The 27,154-nt window shown below is 32.6% G+C and overlaps 1 protein-coding gene across 1 annotated transcript; it reads right to left on the bottom strand.

Annotated features, from left to right (window-relative positions):
- Positions 1-482: 482 nt before the first annotated feature.
- LOC106124709 (transmembrane protein 205) lies at positions 483-26,685 on the bottom strand. Its single transcript, XM_013321628.1, has 5 exons — positions 26,366-26,685; positions 7,024-7,193; positions 4,336-4,499; positions 2,328-2,450; positions 483-2,012 (listed from the first exon to the last, which is right to left on the bottom strand). Exons 1-5 carry the CDS (start codon positions 26,605-26,607, stop codon positions 1,851-1,853), a joined length of 861 nt encoding a protein of 286 aa, XP_013177082.1. The 5' UTR covers positions 26,608-26,685; the 3' UTR covers positions 483-1,850.
- Positions 26,686-27,154: the final 469 nt, after the last annotated feature.

Genomic DNA, 27,154 nt, shown 5'->3' on the forward strand with positions numbered 1-27,154 from the left:
AAGTCAAATAAAGTTACCAGTTGTCAAGTTGTGTTCCGTAACATTTCACGCATCTTTTTTTTGTACATTGCAGCTGTATTAAATTAATGTTCAAAAAGGTAGCGACAATAGTTACTGACCACTAAATAGATTGAGATACAGTAATTTTCTTTTTAAATAAAAAAACTATCACATGTTCTTTTTGTAGTACAGTGATTGCTCCATCGACCACCCCAGGCACCGTGGGCACAGTAACAGTTCACTATTTGCTTCCCACTGCAGTCTTTTGACATTAATGAGGCTCATTAATTTTGCTTTTATTTTTTTTTATTAAAAAAGGATTGTTCTGTTTTTCTTATAATGTTTTGAATTAGTTGTATCAACTATAACTAGTGTAGCTATTATTGGACTTGAATTCTCTTTATTTCAGATGGCATATATAAGTATATGAAATCTGGGGAAATATGATATTTGAAGGACATTATGAAATGAAAAACAACAAATATATTTCTCAGTAGAGTAATTTATTTTTTATCTCTTAATTAAACTCTCATCACTCTTTTGAATAAATAATGATATCTTACACGATAACATTCAGATCATCGGTATAAAGTACCTACAACTAGAGATTAAATATTGCTAAATTTATATAATACAATACGTCCGCGACTGCAAGCTGCTTGATCGTATGTCACAGACAACCTATCGCATCCAACACATGGCTTGAGATGTAAGCATAAACTCCTGAATTATATCAAATCGCGACTTTACGACCAATTTCCGTTTATTGCTGACTAGATCTTACTGCAAAATTATGAAATAAAACTATCAACAATCAATGAGTACAATCAACGAGATCTTTGAAAGTTTCATTTCCTTAAACATCGTGGGACGTAAAGTTTACGACGTTTAAAAAACCTTTGGTTTCGCAGAACGCGTTCGTCGCATGAGGCTCTAGTTTTGCCACATTAGTAAATTCCAGTCTTCTACAAACGATTGAATTATCGGCGTAATGTCTAAAAACTTAAAAGCTATATTTAAGACTAAATTTGTATGGCATTCCTGGTAGGAATTCTGATATCGGGCGACTTGAATTTGTCGCATTTATAGTAACCAAGCAGCTTTAATTAAGATGGTTAGCGGCTGCAATGTAATATAAAAATACAAAAAATACTACGAGTACTATTATTGGCAAGAATATATATATGCCTTCTACCCAAATTCGAGGGACTTAAAATTGACTTATAAATGGTTATTGTAAATTATCTATTATGTGCATTAAATGTCAAATTTTAATTAACACAGTCAAACATTTTTTACGTTAAAAACACGTATTTCATTTGGAAATATTCACGCGACCAGCGCCTGCAGATAACTCTTAACGACAAAACGTTCAATAACTAATATTTAGCTATAATATAATAAAATACAGACTGCACAGCCTGGATCGGAACTGGAACATACATAACTGCACTAAAAATGCAATCACAACATCCTTAGCTATTTTATGAAAATCTTACATTTGAAATACGTGTTGTATTTTTAATTTAAATGTAAACCATTAAATACTTTATCGATTTTACAGAATTTCATTGTTATTTACATACAGAATTCTGTAAAATCTAGACATATTCCATAATACATATATCGTAACACATTCGTAGATGATAACGTTAAAAGAAAAATAACCATGTCATATTATATACATCATACATCGTACATTTCGCACAACGAGAAACAAACATTAACACTAAAGAGTTATTTTTCCTTAACTGCAACTTCCATAGACAACACAAACAGGGGAAACGTCAAAGATTTAAAGTTATAAAACATTGGACGTTTTGTTTCGTTGTATGTTGTCGCGCTCGCGTCTAGAGGCACATCGAGTCTACTATAATCATGGTGGAGTAGCAGGAGCAGCCGAGGGCGATCATGGTTCCCATGGCGATGGTGGAGTGGTAGGCCCGGAAGGTCTTCAGGACGCGGATGTAGCGCGGACAGTGGGCCAGCTCGCCCATAACTAGACGACCCACCTGAACACAACAAATAAATTAAATTATTATTTTTATAAAAGGAAATATCATCTGTTGCAGATATCCATGGTTAGTTGTCAGTTAATATGACACAAACCAATTGGCGCCTATTTCCATTATACTTGTCGTATAATATTACACTGATATTAATAATGCGAAAGTTTGGAAACATATTTGTTGGATTAGGATACAATTTGGAACCGAAGTAGGTAGCATCCTGGACAACCATAGGCTATCAATGAAGTTTTTTTTTTAATTCCACTCGAATGCAGTCGCGGGCGACAGCTAGTATGAATAAAAAGGTGCTAGTGTTACCTCTTGTCCGCCCCCCGCAGCCTCCTCCATCTGCGTCTTGACATGCTTGGCACGCAGCATGGGCTGCACGAGGCGCAGGCGCACGTAAGCTTCTATACTGAACACTGCTAGCAGCAACGCTAGCTGTAACAACAGACAATAATACTATTAATACATTGTTTAAAAAATAGAAAGTTTTATCCTTTGCGTTTGATATCTTAATTTACTTGAACACATATATTGCAAGACAGGCAAGTTTTTATGCCAACAAGAGCCATTTATCATTTACCTCAAGTCATATTTTAATAATTTAATTATTTTTATATAAATACTAGCGGACCCGACAGACGTTGTCCTGTCTACACGTCTTTAATTTGAATAAATTAATATGAAGTTAATATTTGATGAAAATTGTGAATCTAAACCATTCCCAGATGCCCTTGAACACACACAAAAAATTTCATCAAAATCGGTCCAGTCGTTTGAGAGAAGTTCAGTTACATACACACTCACAGAAGAATTATATATATAAATATATTTATGCTTTGACCCCTATAAACTGGTTGTGAATGCTTTTTTTCAGAATATGTATGTCAAGGGTTATTGAGAATAAAAGCTCACTAATAACATTTCAGTTGCAATCATTAATCAAAAGGTAATTTGAAAGAATTGCAACGCAATAATTTGATAACTAAATAACTATTATTAAGCTTCAAAGTTTACGAAACCTTGAGAAATTACAAATATGAAGAGGACGTAGTATTTTTTGCGCGCTAAAAGTATATTGATGATTTGTTGCTAAAATGTTTATTAAGTCCTTAATATTTGTTTACAGAATGAATATGACCTTAAAATTCATAGTGACGTGATTGTTTTTGTTAAATAACATTTTTATATTCCAGTTTATAAGATTTAAAATTAAAAAGGCCAAGGATACTAACGGCTTTTAAGGTTAGGAGTAAATAACCATAGTTATTTTTACCTACATGACAAAATAATTGTAACAGATATTTTGGCAGGCACACGGTAAGGTTATGGCCACTTCAACTCTTGGCGGACATTGTGCCAAGTTATTTTTTTAATATCGAAATGTGAACGTCCTGTCAGATTTTATTTGGATTCATGTTTTTCAAATTTTTTTTTTATTTAGTGCCACGAATTTACGTTGAGCTTACTTCGTTTTAAAAGAAATTATAAAATGACGAAATAGGACGTTGAAGATTAATAATTAAGTCTGATTATGATATAGTACATGGTGGCAGAATGTTTCATTGAATCAAGTTCAGATTTTTTTTTAATAACAATTAATGTATTATATTAAATGTGATTGGCTATGCTTTATAATATAATAATGGATTACATTGAGCGTACTTGTAAATGTTTTAATTCGCAACAATTATTAAGGTTAAACATAATAATTTAATTGAAAAGGGCAAGGTGAAACTTTGGCGCCATTTTTTAAAAAAGTAGGTTATTAATTAAATTTATTAATTAAGTGTATAAAATTATTAAAGGTCATTTGGATTGCCAGCTATTTACTACGTAATGTTGTAATTCCCGTAAAACAGTTGTCAATAAAATATATATAAAGAGTAAATACTTAAATGGTTATGTTCATTTCGCTCACTGTCTGTGATGATGCATTTCGTTAAGACACAATGCTGTGTAATTTACATTTATGTTGAACAGTCACGCTATTAAATTATTTATACACAAGGCCTACAACACTATAACTCTCTTTTATAACGCAAATGACCTACTGTAATTTCATATGTACTGTAGCATTTTACAATAAATTCTGTGCGTGACAGTATATTCACCAAGGCGAGCGCGATGGACACAATTTTTTCTGAGCACATTTAACATCCTTGTAAATTTTATTATGAATATTTAATAATTTCACAGAGCTCTTAAGAAATGCATCATTTTCTCTTCTTATAATAATTAACACCTACGAAGTCTATTTTATTATCATCTGTATTAAAAAAATTCTTAACAAAAGCTAGTAAGCTTGTTGTTTATATCTCACCTGTATCCAGGAGGTGTGTTGGAAATGCGTGAGGGTCTGTGTGCGGAAGTAAGCGAGCACGGCCAGCAGGCTCACCACCGCATTGAACGCGTAGTAGACGGGGAAGAGCACCGTCTGTACACGACCGAACTCGTGCCGAGGCAGCGAGAAGTACAGAACGACACCTGAAATATAAAATTAGTTATCGAGTGAGAAATTGCAAATTATACATACATTGAAGGTTTTGGTTAGTAGAAGACGGAGAGAGTGGAGCAATTGAGGCAGTGGATTTAACATTGGTATTGCGTCAAGTTACTTCCCAGACTTTATGGGTGCAGTGGTAAGGGAAATAAAGGAAGGGTTTTGTGGAGGACGAAAGATGGTTTTCTATTTTAAATAAAAGTTCTATTGTTACAATTTAATTGTAATGATGTCAAATTAATCAAACGAATCGTTTAAAGGTCAAATCAGTAGATCCCGGAAGAGTGTCATATAGCGGCCGTCAATTGTCACAACCACAGGCAATCACAGAATTGGGACACCGGCGGAGAGTAAGAACGGAATTGTCAACGTACGACCATTAGCTGTTTCTACAACATGCTGTATAATATACAGCGTGTTACAATAGACGAAGACGGCTACTAAATGCACGATAATGATGTTTACCGCTCATCAATTATGTTCATCATCAAGCCGAGATCTACAATGTTCATATAGAATTATTTTTAAATACTAGATAATTTGATTAACATAGTTATAGTAAAAGTCTGAATTTTTTTAATCGCGATAATTGCAAATAATTTTTAATTCAGTTAACCTTATACGTATAAAAAATCTCGATTGTCGGATGAAAGTTAAATATTAAAAACTTGAAAGTTTATTTTTTATATTTAAGTAATTCAACGTTTTTATAAACATGATAATTATAAGGTAATTACAATCAAGTATGCTATCTACTTTATTGAATGTTTTTAACACGAAACAAAATAAAGGATATTTTACAATGTGCCAGTTTTAAGTTCGTTTAAAGTGTGACTAACCAACCGTAGGTTTCTACCAAAAATCTCTATATAAAACATATCGTCATCCCTGTCATTATCTCACAAAACAAAGATAAACGAATATTTTGATCTCAGAAAGCCACGTTTAAAGTTTTCATACAAATGTATATGTAATCGACTTGTGCCAAAATATAAGAACAATGCTCCAGCACATTCCTTTGCGTTCATATTTCTTAAATAACCGGAAAACAATCATATATGTCATTACATCATGCCGCGTGGAATTTTAAACTGCACTGCGCCTGCGCAGACCAAATGCAGCGCATTCGTTCCTGCTGTTGCGACGAAATTCAAACAAAAACGTAATGGAATTCTGAATAAAATGTATTGTAATTAATTGTTTGAGAACGTGATGGGGAACTGAGATGTGAATTTGACGGATGTGGGGTTTTTTTAGGGTGCAAAAGTGTAATGTAATGGTTGAAGATACTTCAGACTGATGATTGGAACCCTTTTTGCGACTTCAATGAAAATTTTATATGAAGGGTTCTTATGGATTTATTAATTTATAAAGGCGATGCAACCCTATTTAATTAATGCCTTAATTAAGGGGAGGGGATGAAATAGTATGTATTACAATATCATTTTCTTTAAAACCATCGTGTCTTAAATAAACATTTAAAAAATTTGTAGTAAATAAAGTCGTAAAATTTCATTTGGTCAATTTTCTAAAAAAACGTCTGTGAGAAAAAAATGGTTTACCGTTCGTATTACGCATACATCTCAATTGTAAAGCAAACAGGAAAAGTGTGGCGCATGTTAACTTAATCGATGTTTGTACACCTATTTCCTAATCGCCTTCGGAGCAATTAGGTCAACAATCCTCTTGAGTGCTGTGGCTTTGTACTTATACGTTATCGCACGCTCTTTGGGCCAAAAGTATTTGAAGTCGTCAATTGTTAATGCTTCTTTTGTTTTTATTGGTATTCTTTATGTAAACATCAACATAAAGATAGAAATCAAATTATTATATCCATCTAAGCTCATATGCGTGAGAGTTTATCTTATAGTAATGTAAATATTATATACGATTATTATCGTGTTGAAGTGGACAACAATGGAAATTGAAAAATACAACCCGGAGAAAATAAAAGAGAAAAAAACGTATAAGTACACATTGCAAATGCATTATCGGAGGGTTCTCGTATGAGATGCAATTCCTGTTTTTTGTATTCCCTTGTTCCGAGAATTGGCCAAGGCCACGGGCTATTGCTTGCCCGGACGATGACCGACCAACTGATAATTAAATCTCCTTACTTTTTACTTAAAACAGGTGCATTTTATATGTATTTATAGATACAGATTTTATTACGTCAGTCTAAACTAGAATCTAAACATCAAAAATTTGGTTACATTCGGGAAAATAGACCCGCAATTGTCTCGAGCTTTGATAAAAAAAACAGCAAGTAAATTTAAAAATTGGCAAGCTTCTTTGTTGTCATAGTCAAAGAACACGTCGCGACATCCGCCTACATACTGCTGTAAATATTGTATTCGTTCATTCGTAATTTTGCCAAAGAAATATAACTAATATGAAAAAAACATAGAGGGATCAACGATCTAAGACATTGTTCACATTTTTCGCATAACACATAAAAGGGCTCTATGGGAAAAAGGCTGGTGGGTTAAGTTACGGTGATGTACTAACCAGAAATGAGTGTCATCCAAATCTGCGCGCCGAGGTGCGTGGCGACAGCGGCGACGTAGAGGGCGCGCCATCCGCGCAGACTGGCAGCGGGTCCGGGCCGCAGCAGCCATGCCGCGATTACTAGCAACGCCAAAGATATATGCAGCGGTTGCGGTGTCCGCGTCGCCATACTGTAACAATGAAACAATATATTTATTGTAAAACATTACTTATTTTGTTTTGAAACTATGTCTTGCGTAATTTACATAAACAATTCATATCTGCAAAACGTGAAGTGGCGTTTACAGCGATGTCAAGACAGCAATTTGCACTTAATATATTAAATTATTTTTATAATATAGGTACATAAATGTACATTGGCTGAGCACGGTTGATGGATTAGCGGACACGTGTCCTTTAATATATTGAAAATTAACAAGTCAATTTATTGGGAACGAATATACCGCGATAAACTAAACTGAAAGTTGAAAATGCTAACATCATCTATATCTTTATAATAACAAAACGATATAACTTGTATATACAATTTAACAGAAAAGGAAGCGGAAGATTTGTTACAGAATGAGGAAACTTATCAATGGGAAGTATATTAATATACATAAGCTACGCAATATTTGTTATGTAACAGATGCGACGCACGGCTGTACGGACAATCATTTTATAATCAGATCACAGTTTCAAGGACGATATGTAAATTGGATTTTAATTGGAGCAAGAGTCCATTATTACGAAAATATTTAGAGAAAAAAAATAAATTAATTTGTTTATTTTAGTTACGTTTGTTTTATTTTTAATTTAATTTTTTATCTTTTGTATATTGCCCCTATCGTTAATCCTTATGAGAATGTTGTTTATATGGAGAGTTCATTTATATTGATGTGTTAAGGCATCTAACATTAAACCGCTTTAAAATGATTGGAATGTGATTACCATGCGGGCGGGCGATACGCCATGATCAATGACGTAATAGAAACATTTATATTGATTGTTACTTGTAACCAGAATAAATATTATAACATAATATTTGTGGAAGTAATAATTTATTGCGTGCCATTGAACTTTATGTCACTATGTTAAATGATGAAACTGTTTACAATGGAAATAAGATGTTTTTAGCGCCATGACACGGCGTGTGACTAGGTCTTTAATGTTCGCGTCATTTTCGCAATCACGTACGTATGTTTACGTAGTTTGTAACGCATGCTTCACACGGAGATGAAGTGCAGCAGAGCAGTAGACAATGCAGCACAGCAATTGTTTGAACACACAGTTAATCAACATCATCATTTTGTGTCCTTGTCCCACTTACATCGATTGACGCAGATCTTCGGTCTTCAAATCGTAACATTGAATACCCATCCAACAGTTACTGTCAAAACAGTACTGTTCTCTATCGGCGTGTTCGTTAAAACCATTGTCGTGTTATTCTCTACTGCTCTATCCAAGTTTTTGCCGTCGTGTGAAACTGGCAGAGCCTTGTTTGTAGAAATCGCACGAGCGTTTGCGTTGCGTATTATCTTTGTGACGTAGCCTTCTGTAGCCGATATGGAAGTAATTAACGCATCATGATTTGAAAATAGATAGGCTCAGACAAGAAAAAGCAGCTAGATTATTCTCGATTTTATAGCTAGTTTTAAACTCGTTGCGATAAGTGATTTTTTTGCAAACAAGTTGATATCTTGAATTTAAAAAAGAAAACAAAGAAAGGATATAATTAGTTTTCATTCAAATCTCCCAACTATCTTTCACTCTGTGTTCAAACACATCTGTGTTTTAAGCGTGCTTTTTCATTTATCAATAAACTAAAACACATAGTTAGCTCTCTTCTAGCTCCGCTAGAATGCAGTTTCCATCGTTTTGATAAAAGTGATTGCAAGGAAATGTTATCTGATAAAGATTGTATTTAAATTTGCTCATTTGCGTTAGTTTCTGCCGACGTGCCTCATCTCACGACTACCTCCACCTTCGATAAGGAGCGCGTTTGCGGGCCGCGATTGCGCAAGCCCTGACGACCAAATAACATTAGGAAATTTATGGTAAACGTGCTTCGAACGCGTGAAGTGAAAAATAAATTTCCTTTTATAATTTAGTTATTTATTACTAGGATAGGATACAAAGAATAAACGAATTTGGGCCTTAATATTTGATGATGTCAATTACTGTAATACTTTAGCATTAGTTTTATATTAGATTTATTATTTCAAGATCGTTTCAAGTTATTGCAAGTAAAAAAAAAAGTTTAATAAAATAATGAATTACTTTAGAATGACGTAGTTGGCGGCACGAGTAATATCTTTCTATTTTATTTTCGCGCCATTCAGGCGGCCATGTTTGCATTCGCGAAGGTCAAGGAGAGAGAACGTGCGGTTTTGAATCATTAACCGTTAGCAAATAATTGCTATATTAACGAATAGTTTTCTTTTATTTGCATCAATTATGAATAAGTGTCCTGCTAGCTTTTATTCAGTGTAAATTTGACAATGGTGAGATAGCAAGTACGTATTAGAGAACAGTTGATTAGATCATCATCATATCATTATCGTGATCATGTAGATTAAAAATATCAAGAAAGGAGATAATAAAAGTATTATTTTAGCGGTACTCCACTGTAATTTTACACGATTTCAAATATTATCTACATTTTGACGTATATTGATTTTAAAAGATACTAAAATTTATGATAAATTGCATTTTATTTAAGAACAAGAAGTGGCATCTTGATTGATAGCGGAATGTTGTCATCGTTAGTGTGGGCAGGTCGTATGCACCAGTTCAGTTTGTGGACTTGTCTTAATTAAAACCTATCGACAGCTTTTTATTACAAGAACTTCGTTAAGGCCATTGTAAAATGGTTATTAATCCGACTTAATAAGACATTTGACTATAATAAAAAACGGGACCAGAAGAAATTCATAATTTATTGGATACAGATCTATACCCTTTCTTTTTAATCTATTAAGGCAACAAATTATTGAATTGTAGAAAAGGAAACTGGCACAATGGTTATTTACATTATACTATTTACATTATAATATAAATACAAGTAAAATTAACAATAAATAATTATGATAATATTAGTTTGGTTTGACGTCCCTATATGTAAATCTTGTGTACAGATCGAATCTTCCGTGTTTGCCGGGGCTGTACGGTTTATTAGTTTAATCGCTGTGATCTAGTGATCTATAGCTGTTTTAAATAATCCATCTAAGTGATCAAACTGTGAGCCTTCATTTACAATTCAGATCGATGTCGCCCTTCAATCCTACGGTTGTTTATGGTTTCAATAAATCAGTTTTAAAAGTTATTTTACCGTGATATTGCAAATAAGACATTTAACACTTTTTAATTTGTAAGGCAAAGGAATTACAAAAGGGAAGCATATGGAAATCAACTTTTCATTAACTTAACAATACTAAAATTACTTTTTTGAACTTTTTTCATATTAATGTATAATATTTACATCAATTGTGTAGGTTACGACGTTAAAACAGCGAACAATACGTTAAACTTTAAGACAAATTGTTTCAGTCTCGAATATCTCAAAACTTTTTCATTTTTGGCTTTTGATTTGCTGAGAGTATTGTGTTGCAATAATAAATAATTTATATATTCGTTTGTAAAATAATCTACCACAGTGTATGTGGCATCGCTTTAAATTTCAAATAAATAAAGCAGAATACAAACGGCAAAAAGCCAGGTATCCACTTCAGGATGCATTATTCATCGCTGGTCTCCATTTAAACCGCTTCGAGTTTTTGCGGGAATAATTTGGCTCAGAGGAAATCGATTTTAAATTCGTTCTTGAACTTGAACTCAATGAACGAGCATAAAATTGGGGAGCTTCGGTTGTGTAAACAAAAAGAGATCCGCAAACGTGTGTCAGTTTATTCAATGAAAGTCGCATTTGCTAAATGTCCGTTGTGATAAATTGCGAATTGTAAAAAAGGAGACCGACGTAGTGTTTGACAGTTAGTTTTTTTTTGTTTTGACAGATGTTGAAAGGCAAAGGAAACAGTGATAAACGATCTTATTTAAAGTTGGATATTTTAAATACTTCAATTCGGTAAACAATAGTTATTAAGTTGGACTATCACAGTCCAACTAATAATTTTTGGTACACTATGTTTTTTTTAAATATGAACAAAAATAGTGGGAAAAAATTTAAATTTAAAAGTAAACGAAAAGTTAGTAGTTCCTAAATCAGTTGTACGGTCGAATGCAGAAGTTCCATTAGCATCATGCTGTTTTAAATAATGCTTTTGACGGAGTGATCGTAGAGCAAACACTTTAAGCTCGCGACCGTCGGATTGTGAAAAATGTCGATGTTAATCTCAATTTGAAGGCGCCCAACCTCATGAATTTTAAACGTGATTTGAGCCGACAAGTTTAAAATGCTTAGTTATTATTATATACGTGTTGATAGCGGTTCGGTGTTGTTTTAAACCGAGAGGTTATTAGTCGACTTGTTAAAACCCTATGACATACAATTCATAGGAGGAACGGTTACATTGTTTGTTTACCTAATTTTTTAATTCCGCTCTTATGAAGTCACGGGAAACAGCTAGTTAAAAAACACACACACTTTATATAGATTATTTCTATAAAATATCGGTTTGGAATTCCACATTTTTTTTATTTATTTGATAGTTTTATATTAAATATAATGAATCTGCGTAGATTTAAAATCAAATCCAATGTAATAGATTGGAATATCTTGTAACAAACTGATCGTTGTGTCTTGCAAGTCGTTATATAAAACACATAAAATAAATGTGCCATATCAGTTGCACGTTTTATTGCAGTGATAGTGGTTTGTGGCTTTGGATTTATATATACAAGTTAAAAAAACTTTAAACATTTAGATGTAAAGATTGTTGAAAATCTGAATTTATAAATGACCCAAGTTTCTACAGAGGGATGAAATAAAGTAATTTTGGTATTTTTCTTGTTCTATTTTATGTAAATGTGAATGACCTGCCATCTTAGTCGTTGGTAACACAAAAAATAACGACGTGTTATGATAATAAAAATGTCTTCGGTGTTATATCGCACATAATATAAATATACGTAATACCATTGTAATGCCATGACTCGATAGCTGCGACACGTGCTCATGAATAACCTGTGCAACAATAATTTTGAGGTTATATTGCTAAATATATAATATTGCAACACCTGTCAATGTCTGGACGTACGGACGTGCTAAACCGCCAATTTGTTATCGATATTGCATAAAATAAGTACAATTTGACCATGATAATATAATTTTTTATTTGTTTAGTAATTTTTAAAGAAAATAAGAGAACAAACTTCGGCTTACCGTATTTATAGATAAGGTCAATGACCTTGGTCTGTGTAAAATCGAAAAAAAAACTTGTCACTGGTCCTACCTAATTTCTTCGACTAGTGCACATAATTATTTGCGCATTGTAAAACGGGGATTAAAAGGCGTTGAATTTTGCGTTCGTCTGAATAAATCTACCTCAGTCTTACGTTCAATACATCATGCAAGTTTGTTCGGTGTAAACGATTTCTCGTCTGTGGTTATTTTTAAATATCCGTTACTTTTTTAATGTGAAGCAATACAGAACTGCCAGTGACACGGTCGTTGGTAAAGTCTGCCAATTAATGCGAGTAGGTACTGGCATATAAAAAATAATTAATATTTATGATTTTGCTTTTTAATTATCCTGGTTCGATATGTTTTTTTTCATTACAGCCATTTAGTTCCCCTTGTGTTGTGGTTAATAGCCTGTAATTTGTTTGAGTTACTTGTCGTGTTTGTCTGTACAGTACTGTATTTTATAAGTACAAATGCTGACAATATTTGTATGTTCGCCTCTTTTATAGAAAAAATCTTCAAATTATGAAAGGTTTTTGGTCTTATCTTTATTTTAAGTGTACTAAGGAATTTTATTCTGAATTACGGTTGCTCTAAAGTATGGCTGTTTAAGGGTGCTATCAGCTATAAAGTGTTGTTTATTATTTCCTGATCAGTTTTGTTATTTTGTCCATTGAATATTAAAAATATATTGTAAATATTGCCGCATTTGGTATTGAGAATGTAATTTAGTGTTCGGATCGTAATTTCGGTTCAATAAAAAACATTTTAAATGAAAGTGTTCTTAAAAGCATGAATATGTGTTGATAAGTACTTATAAATTAATATTAAGTATGACAAATACTTTCACATATCATTTCAGTTAACTAGATCAATGTATTCATCGCTTGTGCACTCCTTCTAAAAGAAAACAAGTGTCAAATTATCTGACATGTGCTGTCATCGGATGTAGGCGCCCTGAATAGAGAATATGACAGTTCAAACTGTGGAAACCTAGGCACATGCGTTAGCAAAACGGGAACATCATGTGTGCTGGATTTTTTTATTAACTCCTTATGAAATTTATGTGCTGAATAACAAAAGTGAGGTTATGTCTATTAAATCAGCGGGGATTTCCTCTCAATCTGTGAAATGTTTACAGCATATTAAAGTGTAAAAATGTATAAGATTATTGCGTTATATACTTATTTCTAATAATTAATTGTTTTCCAGAAATCGTAAAGACAAAAGTTACTTAAAGTTTTATATTTTTCTTTATGCGTTTTCAGAGTAAAGAAGTTTCGAAATTACTGATACATCCGATCACTAATTCTCCACATGATCACACCTTACAAGGCTTGCGTTTTAAACGTGGCCTTGTAAGGGCCGCTCTCTACTACGACTATTGCAGAAGCTCAACTGTCGCTTGTCGCACCTAAACATCTAATTGCAACGACTTCGAGGAAAGATTCTTAATCAAATGACATCAAGATTTATACGGAAATCGAGGACAATTTATTTCTATCGACATAGTTCTTGGAATGTTATTTTTACTATTTCATGTTTCTCGAAATTTGACATATTGTGAGGAATTTTTTAAAATCGTAAACCTATTTATTTTTTACCCGCATTTTACGTAAATAGAACAATAATTTTATTACTTTTCCTGCTTCCAATTCTTTTCGCAGTTATTTAGGTATACATCTTTGTACTCTTCTATTATTAGTAATTGATGATCCTTGATACTGTCGTAGTAAATTATGCAAACACATTTATCAGAGATGATTACAGTGTGATGATTTGTGTCTAACACAGCGACATCTAGGGGTTAATTGTTGATAACAAACAATACATTGTTGACCAAATGCCAATGTACGACAACAAAAGCTTATAAAGTAACAACTGCATATTGATTTATCTTACTTTATCGATGTTTTATATCAGTATGCTCTTAAAGTCAATTGACATTTAAATAATTAATGGCCGCAAATGTTTATCATTTTTATTACTCGTTAAAAAGGATTACTAACTAGTTGAGACAGAAAGAACAAAAAGAAATAAATACTTGTGAGTTTCTTCATCTAAAATGTCATTTAATTATTTATATTCATTTTAGATTAACGATTTATGTAATATAAGTTGGCGCCAAAATTCCATGAATTGATACGAAAGTTCATAAGAATTTGACAAGCCGGTTGAGAAAGCGTATGCGTGGTAAAGAAGGCAGACTTTGTAATATTATTTTGCATTACCTGTATGCCGTAATTATATATAGTATGTATTTATATTTGTTCTTAAAGCGTGCGCTAGTAATTTCTCGGAAATAACAGTCGCGACCTCGTTACGTGTGCACTGCTGCACTGAAGACAATTTAGAATAATAGCTTCCCTCCGAACGCCGACGGAACCGGCGAAATCGTATCAACATTTTATTTCTCGAACCTGTTTATAAGTGCTTTAAAAATATATCAGTTATTAGCCGGCTTTTATCTGTAAAAAGATACAGTGTTCTCGTGTAGTCTTGTTAAAAACAATCTCGGAAGAAAATGTAAGAGACTGTACTTTATTAAAAATAAAATAAGTACAGTGACACGCAAAATTAACGTCTAACTAGGACCAATATTTGAACATAGACTTTTTATCTAAAATAAACAATAAAACAATAGAAAGCAGTTGTCTATGGTTATGCAATTTAAATATGGAATGTTACCGATGTCAGATGTGACGTGGGATGCATAGAGCACGCCAGCATTATGCAGATTATAAATGTACGTCGAATACTATCAACATTAGAAATCCCGCCAACAATGCCGCTGTGCGCTTGGCAACAACATTTTACAAGAATATCATTCGTTTCTCATTGCTTTAACGGAATTTTTACTGTTCTCAACTGTCATATTGTGAATCGAGAATAAATAGATATTAAGTTCCATGAAGTAATCGATAGTCATGAGATAATGTTAACTTGATTTTTATTTTTGACTTTCTTTAATTTATTATTCTTGATAAAGTCATATTCTGTGGTGTGACAATTCTTTCCAAAATATTCTGACTTCTTATACAACATTTTAAAACAGCCAGATACATTTCCAAGTTCCTACAAACCTAATTAATTGTTGTGGTTTATATGTATGCGTGGGAACGAGATATATGAACTTTCAATGCATTGTGAATATAAACATGTGACTTACTATGTTGTTAAATTTTACCACGCAGCGGTAGGACCTGGTGGTCGTTTAATACAATGTACTTACATTGCTGTCAAGGCGACCGTGTTATGCAACATGTACGAATCTTGTAGAATTTATTGTAACAGTTCGACGTGTGAATTTTTATATGCAATAAACTTTCTAGATTTCTTTCAAAGAAGACTATGATTGTGAAGTTTGTTCTGATTGATGGCTTTAATTTTGCAAATTAATTTAAAAAAATCTGCAATACGAATCTTTCCTTGACAACAGTGTTTAGAAAGAAATTACCAGTGTATTGTAGTGTCAGCAAAAAGTGTAATTATCGATACCGCACAGTTGCCAATGAGTTCTAACGAGGCGGTGGCTCCGTCACGCAATTCCTAATCCAATTACAACGTCACACTTATCTAGAGTGATTGTAATTGATTTATAAATATAATGAAACAATCTTCTAACCTACTGAAATATACGATGTATAGCATTGTTCTTATGCGATATTTAGTTTTAAGACGATGTTATCTGTATATTAGTAATTAAAACGAAATTGGCTTTTCGATTGGACAAATGAGTATAAAGACTATATGAGTGAAGTAAAATTAAGTCGGTGCCGAAACCGGATTATCTATACGTGAGTGTAGCCGTTTTTATTTAATCCTCCGACCGACTAGCAAGTCGGTGCCGAAATCGGATTATTTGTACGTGATTAATCGGTGCCGACTTTACGTGTATAGCGGTTTTCATTTATTATGGTGAATTACTAGATAGTGCAAACGTTAATCCGTACTATCAACATCAAATAGATTAATTGAGTAAAACAAATAGATTTATATTAGACAATAGTCACCAGTGATATCAATGAATAAGTCGATTGAAGGCAATCTATCAAGATTGCGGACATGTCGAGATAGTGTCCTGTTGAAAGTTATATTTTTACTCATATTGACAAAGAAGAGAGTTTATGTAAATCATGGTACTTCATCGTGATGTTGTGGGTTTTTTTATGATGACGCAAAAAAATATATATAAATAGTTAAATCACTTTCTTTACATTTCGATACGTCAATGATTATCTTATGATATTTCCAAGTGATATTAATAAAAAAAATTCTAGCGTGATACCTTCACGCGTTTTCAAGAAAAAGATTGACGGATGGACAAATAGTTATTTTATAAGGGTTCCGTTTTTTTCTTTCGAGGTACGAAACCCTAAAAACATGGTAGACTCACATCTCAGATATAATTCTGGACTAGCGTACACATTATTAAATTGTACAGGATTATGCCAAATTAAATAATTTTTTGAAAACTGTACCCATGGTAATGCATATGCATTTATAGGAAACGAATTATAAGAAAGTAAAGTGCGTTTACTGAACGCACTAGAGCGGACAAACTATACTGAACCGTGTTCGCCCGACTGACACCCATTTTGTTAGAATAAGTAGAAGTCACTATGGCGGTAATTGAAGTTATAATACCATGTTTACTCAGTACAAAGCAGTTGTAGAAATAATTTTAACCTATTATCTACTATTATTTTTATTTATTTTCTAAACCCAGTCGTAGTAAGAATCTGTAGTAGACAGCTGACTAGTTTTAATGTGCTATCTCTTTAGGCATTAAGCATATACTTACAGCTAGTAAAGAATTACGTTTATATCAATTGGATCATGTGAGTTTACAGCTCGATGGAGCTGTTGATATAAAATCTGACGTGTTTGTGATATGTTTATCTTGTTTACAAGTGGAATTTCATCTCACAATATGAATTCCATTCTTAGCATTACATACGTAAAATAAATGTAAGTTATTAAAATCCAATTTCAATACTTTCTTATTTTGTAGTTCCTGCATTTATAAAAATGTTACATTCTTTAACATTTGTTAGTCAGGAATTACTAAATGTTTATAATATTTATTTTCTTTAATATATTGAGCTGTTTTTTCAGCAGATCACGTGAATGACCGAGGAATGTGAGATATTCGGTAAAGAGACATCCGAACAACGATCTTACCCAATGTATTAACATACAAAGAAACTGCCGTAATATGAATCAATGACCCGATTCCCATTCGAATCTTCGTTGGGAGCCGAATTTTTATAACTTGTTGCATAATGTTAGGCTTTAATTTTGGTTTGCATTACTTAATTTAATTGATTTTTATTCTATTTTTATATTATCGACCCTAAATATGCTTTAAGCTTGTTCTTGAATATTTACAACAATCTAATCTAACTTAATTGCTCACTAGACGGATCCTTAGAACTGCTTTCAGTGATTTACTACACATTTACAATATATAGTATAGTTTAGTCATCAATTAACTATCAAGCAAAGATATTGTCAGTAATGTTTGGTCATCATATTTATTTGTACTTAATGTTATTATACTTTATCACGTATCAGATTATCAGCCAAAAGTAGATTTATTAATATTTTTTGTATCATTGTGCCAAAAATGTTTAATTATTGTAATATTAAGAAGTGATGCATTAATTCAAATTAAAAATTTTCAATATTTCCACGGGCGTTACGTTCGCGTCGAAGCGGAATCCAATAATCGCTTTTGTTTCGTTTTATCAATCGTATCGTAGAGGCCATTTTTCTTTGCGTGTTGGACACATGGCTGTAGATTACAATAACATGATGGCGACTGTAAATACGCTGCAGGAGTTACGTGCACGCTGGCACGTACTCGGGAGTTGCACTACTCTTGGGAAAGTCGCTGCACGGCCTCACGTCTTTTTCAGGAGTTAAAAGAAAATTTGTTGTTGACCATAAGCTTCCTAGAATTTGACATTGAATAACGAACATTTCATTCACATGAAAGTTGTAAATTAGTGTTTTTATTTTTTTATTCATTTTATTGCAAAAAATTATTGGAAAAATTTAATTTTGTTGCAATTTTGATACTTACTTAACTTTATTTATAAGCTTTCTTTTATTGAAAAATAACTGTATTACGCATTCATATTACATCGAACTGACAAAAGTCTGGTTTTTAATCTGTTGCTTTACCTTGCTTAATTTAATTTTAATTGTCTTTAAGGATTTTGTTATTTAAATAAATTAATACGAGAGATTTAAATTAAAAGGTAAACAAGATAAATAATTTATCATAATTAATCACAATCATGAATTTTGAAATTTGATCGTTGACTCATTCGTGAAATTAACACAATAAGGTTTCGATAAAAAACATACTTATCAAGAGATTAATATGATTTTAATTTAGGTTTCTTAGGTACAGAGAACGTTCATTATAAAAAGTTAGTAATTTCTTTTAATATTTGAAGTACCAGTTTGTTACTGTGAGTAAGAACATAATGATGTTACGACACATTTTTTTAATGTTACTCTAAAATTACTGCAAATGTTGTAAAGAAATCATAAACTATATGAAGCCTTGTAAAGTTTACGAAGATGCTACCACTACATTCTTCATCCTTATTTGAAACGTAACAGCTCATGTAATCAGACTCATGGTTTGATTATAAATTCTATTTGATATGCTGACTGTACCTTTCAATACTTTTTGCAAGAACTTTACTCAAATAAACTACGATAGAACGAGGTCTTAATATGGTAACTGGAAGGGACTTCGAAATCGTAATGTCCGATCATCTGGGATGAAAATCAAGTATGGATGTGGTGTACAAAAACATACATTGATTGCTATCACACTATGGCTAGATTTACCTTTTGGTCATAAAACAAGTTATGAAATCACATATGTTTGTGGAGCGTCGGTGGCTCAGTTAACTTGCAAACTGCAGATACTTGGTTCGAATCCATCCATGTACTAATGTGTTTTACGGTTTTCTATTTACATATATACATCCGGTGCAGTAACGATGAAGGAAAAATTGTGGACATGTCAGCGAAGAAATTCAAAGATATGCGTAAAGTCAACCAACCCGCACTGCGCCATCGTGATTGTATATGGCCTAATCACCACTCACTTAGGGTAGGCTCTGAGAGAGATCTCCGTGGAGATGTATAGGAAATTGATGATGACGACGATTAAAAAGTCAGTGTAACCTTAAGTTCCTGTTGTTGAAACAGTTTTTCAAAATCATGTTGTTATCTTACTCATCGTCAATTGATGAGTTTTAGTATGGACAGTAACAATTTTGCCTTTTGATCATTTAAATGGAAACATTTTTTCACTTTTACTTTTGTTTATGTTATATTCTATTTCTCATCAATCAAAAATTTAACGTATCGAGAATGTATAATAAACATAGTCAGCCATTGTTACGTATGAATACACTCTTAATATCTGATTCAGTGACAGATCATCATGATGATGTCACTTCTAGTTCAACTATAGTTGTTATTTTGTCTTGGATAAACAGCTGCTTTAATAAACAATATCTAAAACCTTGATAAATAATAAATGCATTTAGATGAGGTTATGAAACTTCATTGTAGAGACGGAAAAATAATTAAAAATTAAATTGCGTGTTGACAGGTACCTACTTTTGCTCCTGAATAAAATTAACAGTATTTTAAAACATAATTAACATCTTGCCAGTCAATGTACCAGACTCATTAGGCACCAAAAAGAGCGAAAAATATTTTTGACTAATGACCGAAAAGGCTAAAGTTACCAAGTCAATTATAAAAAAAATAAAAGTGGAATAAGTATTTTGGTTTGTCCGTGAATACATTATGACTTCATTCGCTAAATGTATATTATTATAATTAACGCGACACTTAAAATCAACTTTTTCTGCTCTTTATTACTTGTAATGAAAACAATTACATTTCGTTGTATGTACACTGCATTAAAAAATTACAATCATTTTTAAATTAGTATAATAGTATATTTAGAAAGCAATTTGTTATGAGAAAATATTATTAACTAGCGGTGGTACGCGCGGAATTCTTCCAGGCTATGTTCTACAACTATGCCAAATTCTACAGAAGTCCGTTGAACCGTTTCGGAGATACCTTCAAATAAACATCCATCCATGTAAACATTTGCATACATAGTATTAGTAATATTGCCACTCTTTGTATTGTCCCATAAATTGTAAATCTGGCAATACTTAGACGAAACTAAAATAATAATAAATACTTCTATCTCAAAGTGCGTACAAATGATAGATTATTTGTTTTTTCTATCATCTATGATAAACGTGAGGATGTTTTTGTGATTTTAAGTAACAGTATCATTTGATCTGTTTGATTTTATGACTATGAAGTATAAATAACCTTAAAATAATGCAGGTGTGACATGTTTTGTTCTACTTTAGAATGTTTATTGAAGATGAAAATGGTTTTAATTTATCGGTCAACTGCCGTGATATACGAAGATGTTTAACTTACATGACGTAAAAGCATTGGCAGAAAGCCTACGACTGAAATAAATGCTTTGAAGGTAAAATCTTGCTTGTTTGAATAATACAAATCTTTGTATCTCATGGGATCTGTGAAGACGGTATTTTGGCATAGGAAACTGCCCTACAAGCTACGAAATATAAATTTAACTGCAATAATACTTCGTGATTAGTGACAAAGCTCAAACAGTACGGTTATTTAATCCTTGGTTCGTATTTTATTAAGGAAGTAAAAGTATTACGTTTAAACAGCGACCTTTGTCATATCAACCCTTTGTTCCGGTTTCTGGGAGGTGGTTACCCTGTTGATAAAAAGCGACGTTGTAGATAAAAAAGCGGAAATATTCACAAATTATGTAACACTTTCTGTAACATCCTACAATCCTACGCTGTAATTTACTCCCACGCACAAAGCATACAGAGTACTGAAAGAATAAAGGGAACAAGTAACGGACCTGCCCTGGCTCTTGGTGAAAGCACTCTCGCGATACATAATATTGCTAATATTTTATAGGAGATTTCAGTTACAATTCTGGAAGTGATTGTAGAAAGATTAGTTGTTAAATGTTCCTGTTGGATATAATTGGTTACGGCGAATTCTTACTTATCAAATTTTAAATGCGAATGTTTTGATGTGTGGATAGATGAATGTTTGTTAGAAGATAAAAGAAGAACGGCTCTACGATTATCGATGAAATTTCCTTTTTTTTTTAATTCCGCGCGGGAATAGTCGTGGGAGACAAGTATTTTAGTGAGGCAATGATTCTTAGTATCCAACTTTTTTTTATCCTTTTGAGACAGAGACGTTCTGTGCACTCGCAGACTGAACAATCCTTTTTTTAGAACGACTATTGATTTATAACTACGTACGTACGTACAGAAATCTCTATGTATTTCTTGGAATAATTGATCTTCTCAAAGAGTACAAACTTTTTGCTTCATCTAATTCTTATCGTTTGATAGAATCACAGATAATGTGTGGCCGGAAATTTTATCAGCATATTGTCTGCGATATAAAAGACTGTTGACATTATCTTGGTAACAATTGATGTTAGAATGACGTGTTTGCGGTGAATTTGTATGTTTGTTGAGTGAGATTTCTGTGATTATCTTTCTCTAGAGCTATTGAACTTTGGATTTGCGTCAAAAGGAAAATTAAAGAAAATAACATTTATAATTTGACAATATCGTGTCTCTTAAAAATTTGTTTGCGCTAAAACACGATAAAGTACTTTGCTGAAAATTTTTATATAATTGAAAATACGTATTGAACACAATTTAAATTAATATTATAATTAAGTATATTAGTTTAATGATATTTATGGAGTGGATTTTGTACTTCATTAGTTATCAAAGCAATTGAATATAATGATTATCTCATTGTCAAAGATACAACAACACTTGTGTTTAATTCCAGTGAAATTGCACAATATTAGTATGTATTATCGTGAAATTCCACTACTTTTTCAAGAAGTAGCAAGAGGGCAATGTGGTTTATCCAAGTAAGTGTTCGGAACTTATCAACGCAATCACAATATGTCTTATTTTGCGTTTTGCGTGCGTACGATGCATTTATGAATTGCTTTACAGTGTGATGTAATGACACTAAATGGTTTCCGCTAATTTAAGAAAAATGAACGAAGAATTTTGGCACAAGTGAATTGCACAATTTTACGTAATAACTTTCAAGGTTGAATAGTAATTGTTTAAAAGCACATTAAAAATAAAACTATGATAATTGGGAAAAGAGGTTTTATACCTTTGTTTATTAGATGTTAGCTTATAGGTTTTTTAAAGGTCTATTCGTTGTCTTAGTTGCCTCTATGACGTCAAAACCGTGAAGGTGATATCCAAGAGGTAGTCAAAAGAGAAACATTGCAAAGATAGTTTGAGCATTCGAGTTAACAGGAGACCTTGGACCTGACCGGTATCAGATACAGTCGGCTGTAAATCCGTGACTTATTTCCATCACACTCATTAAACAAATGATAAAAAAGGATAGACTATCACGGTAAAGTGATTTTATATTGAGGCCCATGCAGGAAAAAACATTTGAATTTTACATTTTAAGGTCGATCTACGCACTATTTTGAAATTAAATAACCTAGAATAACCTTAATTCAGTAGGAATTTTTATATAACAGTAAGTAATGCTTATTTAGTGTCCAGTTATAATAAGTCGGAGACTATTCAGTTACAATCCGTCATCGAACTCCGGTACAATGGAGACGCGACCTCGACTACCGACACGACCGCTAAAGACATTTATAATCTATGGTTTTGTTAAAGTAATCTGAAAGGTAAAGGTTAAACACACATTTGGTTTAAAAAGGATGTAGACTAAAGTTATTATATTAAGTAAACTAATTCTAACCTATATCGTTGAGTTGTTCATATTTAAAGATTTAATTAATTGCTTTTATACAATTTTTTGCTTCCGGGTTCAAAGACTTCATAAATTAATAATTTCTAAAGTTCTTTTCCTATTGGTTTTCATTACTATATATGATACTTTGACCTTTTATCTTTTAGGATTTAAAAAACATGTATCGAGTTATTTTACAATAATTCTCGACATCTAATCCGATACTTCCTTAAAACTGTATAAGTCCGCGAGCTGGTGACGATATCAAAGTCTGGTAACATTTCCCGATACTAGATTCATGATACGTTGGATACACGGAACATGTACCTGAATACAATCGTACATAGATAAAGTCTTACATTTCCTACTAGATATGACAATAGGATAATATAATATTATTTTATTCTTTAGCGATTGTTAATCCATTTTTGATTGTAGACATTGTACTGCCTATTATTTAGACTTTATTTTTCTTCTTTCTCTCTGGGATTTTGTTACAAGATGACAGGAAAATGGCGCTTGTGATTAATGGAGTCATGTTACTTCCAAATGAATTATTGTTTTATGTTTCCATTGTACTGTAATACAACTCTGGTATGTCTCACGAAGCGCATCTCTTGATGAATACAATTACAAAGACTTGGCTTAGTACAAGAAACATTATTGGCCAAATTTAAATTTTGAAATTTGAAGTTTCTAAAGCTTGTAAAATTACATTTGTACACAGTTTTTTTTTAATATTTTGGTATTCAGAGTTGAAATTATTTAACGGTAAGTAATATTTGTGTGCATTTCCAAATTTAATTCCTACGGTATAAATTATTCATGAAGATTGTCTAATCTGTGCTTTGAACTTGGTTCGTCAATTCGTTATGGTCACGGATCAGATCGTGGAATAGCCATATCAAATGCTGAACAAACACGCAAAACAACCTTAATTAAGAGCTTTTTTTCTTTAAAATTTTAGTAGGTTACTTGAAATTTACTAATATGTAATCTTACCAACTAAGTTCTAGGCTAACGATACCTTATACTTTATGACAATAGTGATTGTCAGGATTCAAATCCACGACCAAGTCATCGGATGTACCCTTTAACCATTTAGGTATAGGCGCTTCACATAGATCGATCAACCTTGAGAGAACGACTTAACGAAGTTTAATAAGCAGACTAACCGTGAGTTTCTGAGAATGCCCATTTAAATCATATTGTTATCTCTGTTTTACCAAAGATGATGACAGGGATGAGGATATGTTTTATACAGAGATTTTGGTCTTTGAAACCAACGGTAAATAATATTTTTGGTTTAATTACGTTAGCAAATTATCAATAACTGTAATAATTTTTAGGTTAAAAGTTAAATGCTTCGTTAAAGTAACCAATATTAAGAAAATTGCAGTGGATTAGATAAACAAGCGTAAATTATTCGAAGATTGTCATTATAAAATAAAATTGCAACAAAATTACTTAGAAAACGAACAAAAACAACGTAACAAAAACTCAAGCGACAAAGACTAATCTACGAAGTAAATAGAAAACCTAGACAGTAATAATATTGTTATTTTAGTATTATTTACTCCGGGTAAATTTATCAAAAACCTATTTGTGCCTAAGGAGCAAAAAAACAGAAATATTTTTTCATTCTAACGGTTATTTTGAGAAGTAATGTCAATAGTAACATGTCATTGGTAATGTGAATGCCCTTGTGTGTATTTTTTATAACTCTTTTACGATCGAACTGTACGCAGTGTTGAGTGTAGATTTAAACATTCTGCCAGAGGTGGCAGAATGGCCACTAAGAACCTTTGCCTTTTTAATTGTGGAAAAAGATAGGTTAAAAGATAAGATTGCGCGGGAAATTAGAATGTCAACAACGAAATGTAGGAGTGAATAAAGTTCCATTTAATAATATTGCAAATTTGTTATAAGTGTTTTAACAACGGAATAAACGCAATTGGGCTGCCGTGCTGCTGTTTTCAATTTATAAAATTACAAAGAAAGTTTTGATATTTGTAATTTTTTTAGCTATAGATTTTTATTTCATTTTGCTTGAAATGAAATGATAACAAATGTTATCATGACAAAAATTGAGCTCAATATCCGGTGAGTGTTAGCAAAGAGATTTTTTTTTATTTCATTGTGCTTGAAATATTTCTGTTCTTGAAGTTGTTTGGTATAGTTATCAGGATTAAATTGAACTCGATACCCGGACTGTTAGCAAAATATTATATGTTTGGTGGTATGCCGAGTTTTCAATGAAAGTCTTCGCAAGTTAAGGGTGAGTAGACCTTACTTAATGACGCTGGCTATATGAGGGCTGGTTGTCTTCACAAATAGCTATTTAATTTCTTTTCAGATATGATCAGATTGCAAGATATTTGTCCAACGAAGTCAGATTTTTTTTAGGCAGTTTCAGTCGTGCCACAGAAGGGCCCTTTTGAAATTAAATTATTTAATTTGCAAATGCATAGAATTTGCAGTTAGAAACACACGTTGAAGTGAACACGCGTCTAGACGTGGCATAGAGCGTGCAGCTTGCACTAAGAATCATTTGTTCCTCAGCCTTGTATTAATCAATGATTCAAACGGCTATCATTCTCAAGGTGTACTAGGCTTTTTAATGAATTTCTTTTATTTGCATTATAAGAAAATTAATATTCATGATCTTTAATTAAAATAAAAAATCGCCGAGTTTTTGCGTGCGACGAAAATAAAGAACGAAATTTATAATTTTTGGGACGAGGCCAGATGATGTGCAAACTTATTTTACTTATTACAATAAATTGACGTAATCTAGAATATTAAATAAAAATATAGAACAAAATATTGCTAAAATTGGAAAGTGTTGCCAGTCAGATTAAAAAAAAATCTGACGGAAATCAAAAATGTTAATTATAAAATTACGTAAACCAACATCAAGAAAACACGATTCGTGCGTCATTTCCATTAAATTTCAATGAAAGCCAACTAAATAATCAACAAGGTGTAAAAGAACAAGCTGTACAAACAGACTACGGCTAAATGTAAATTTTATCAATTGACCGATTTAAAGTAAAATTTACGACATTTCCACTGGCAACACTTTCAAACGTGAAAGTAAAAATTTCCACTGGTACTCACACGAAAGCCTTGGTTTCTTGGAGTCGGACTAATCCCTGCTTGAATAGATCGTAGGCGACTTTGCTGTACTGTGTGGATATAGCGAGCAGGTCAGGCTGGTAGGCGACCTCCTTTTGGCGCTCCTCATCATGAGGGTCGGTTGTAATATTGTGTTTCCTCTTCATCCGTTCGAGCGTGCGGTTTGGCTTGGCGGGCGGCGTTTCGATCGCCGGCGCCACATCGCGAGTACAAACGTTACACATGACGTAATGACGTAAGTGGTGTGTTGCGCGCACGGAGCTGTGTGAGACTGAGCGAGGCGAGGGCTAGAATATAACTTGGACAAATCGGCTGCCCCCACTACACCGCCCGATAAGCGAACGCAGGCGCCGCTGATAACTGCCGTGCTTCCCGCTGCTGCAGCCGCTGCCGGTGACCGGTCAGCAATTAAAAAAGATGAGACTTTTGATTGGGGGTGCGTAGCTTTTCCCCCAAATTGAATTCTCTTATGTGCGCAAATGGAAATTTGATTGGTAAGCAAAATGTTTAAATAAAAAATGCGTGTAATGGTAACACAGTTTATCGATTTTAAAGATAAATCTACCAAAGTTCAATGATATGATTGTAGTATCGTTTTCAAAACTTTTTTTCTTCAGATAACTTTCGTAAGTGTGCAACAAAATATCATAAAAGGTAACTTAGGTATATATACTTGGAGAAACAAGCCGCAGACATTGAAAAATATTGCAATATTACATGTCATTGGTTTTGCTCGTGTAACTAATTTAAATCCATTTGTAAAGTATATTT

The sequence above is a fragment of the Papilio xuthus genome, unplaced genomic scaffold, assembly GCF_000836235.2.
Source record: "Papilio xuthus unplaced genomic scaffold, Pxut_1.1 DF825946.1, whole genome shotgun sequence".
Taxonomy (NCBI): Eukaryota; Metazoa; Arthropoda; class Insecta; order Lepidoptera; family Papilionidae; genus Papilio; species Papilio xuthus.

Excerpts from the sequence above, each read along its gene's own strand:
- LOC106124709 (XM_013321628.1), bottom strand. The coding sequence starts at position 26,607 with ATGTGTAACGTTTGTACTCGCGATGTGGCGCCGGCGATCGAAACGCCG. Across the intron at positions 4,500-7,023 it reads TTGGATGACACTCATTTCTG|GTGTCGTTCTGTACTTCTCG; the intron begins GTTAGTACATCA and ends TTTATATTTCAG. Across the intron at positions 2,013-2,327 it reads CTGCGGGGGGCGGACAAGAG|GTGGGTCGTCTAGTTATGGG; the intron begins GTAACACTAGCA and ends TGTTGTGTTCAG.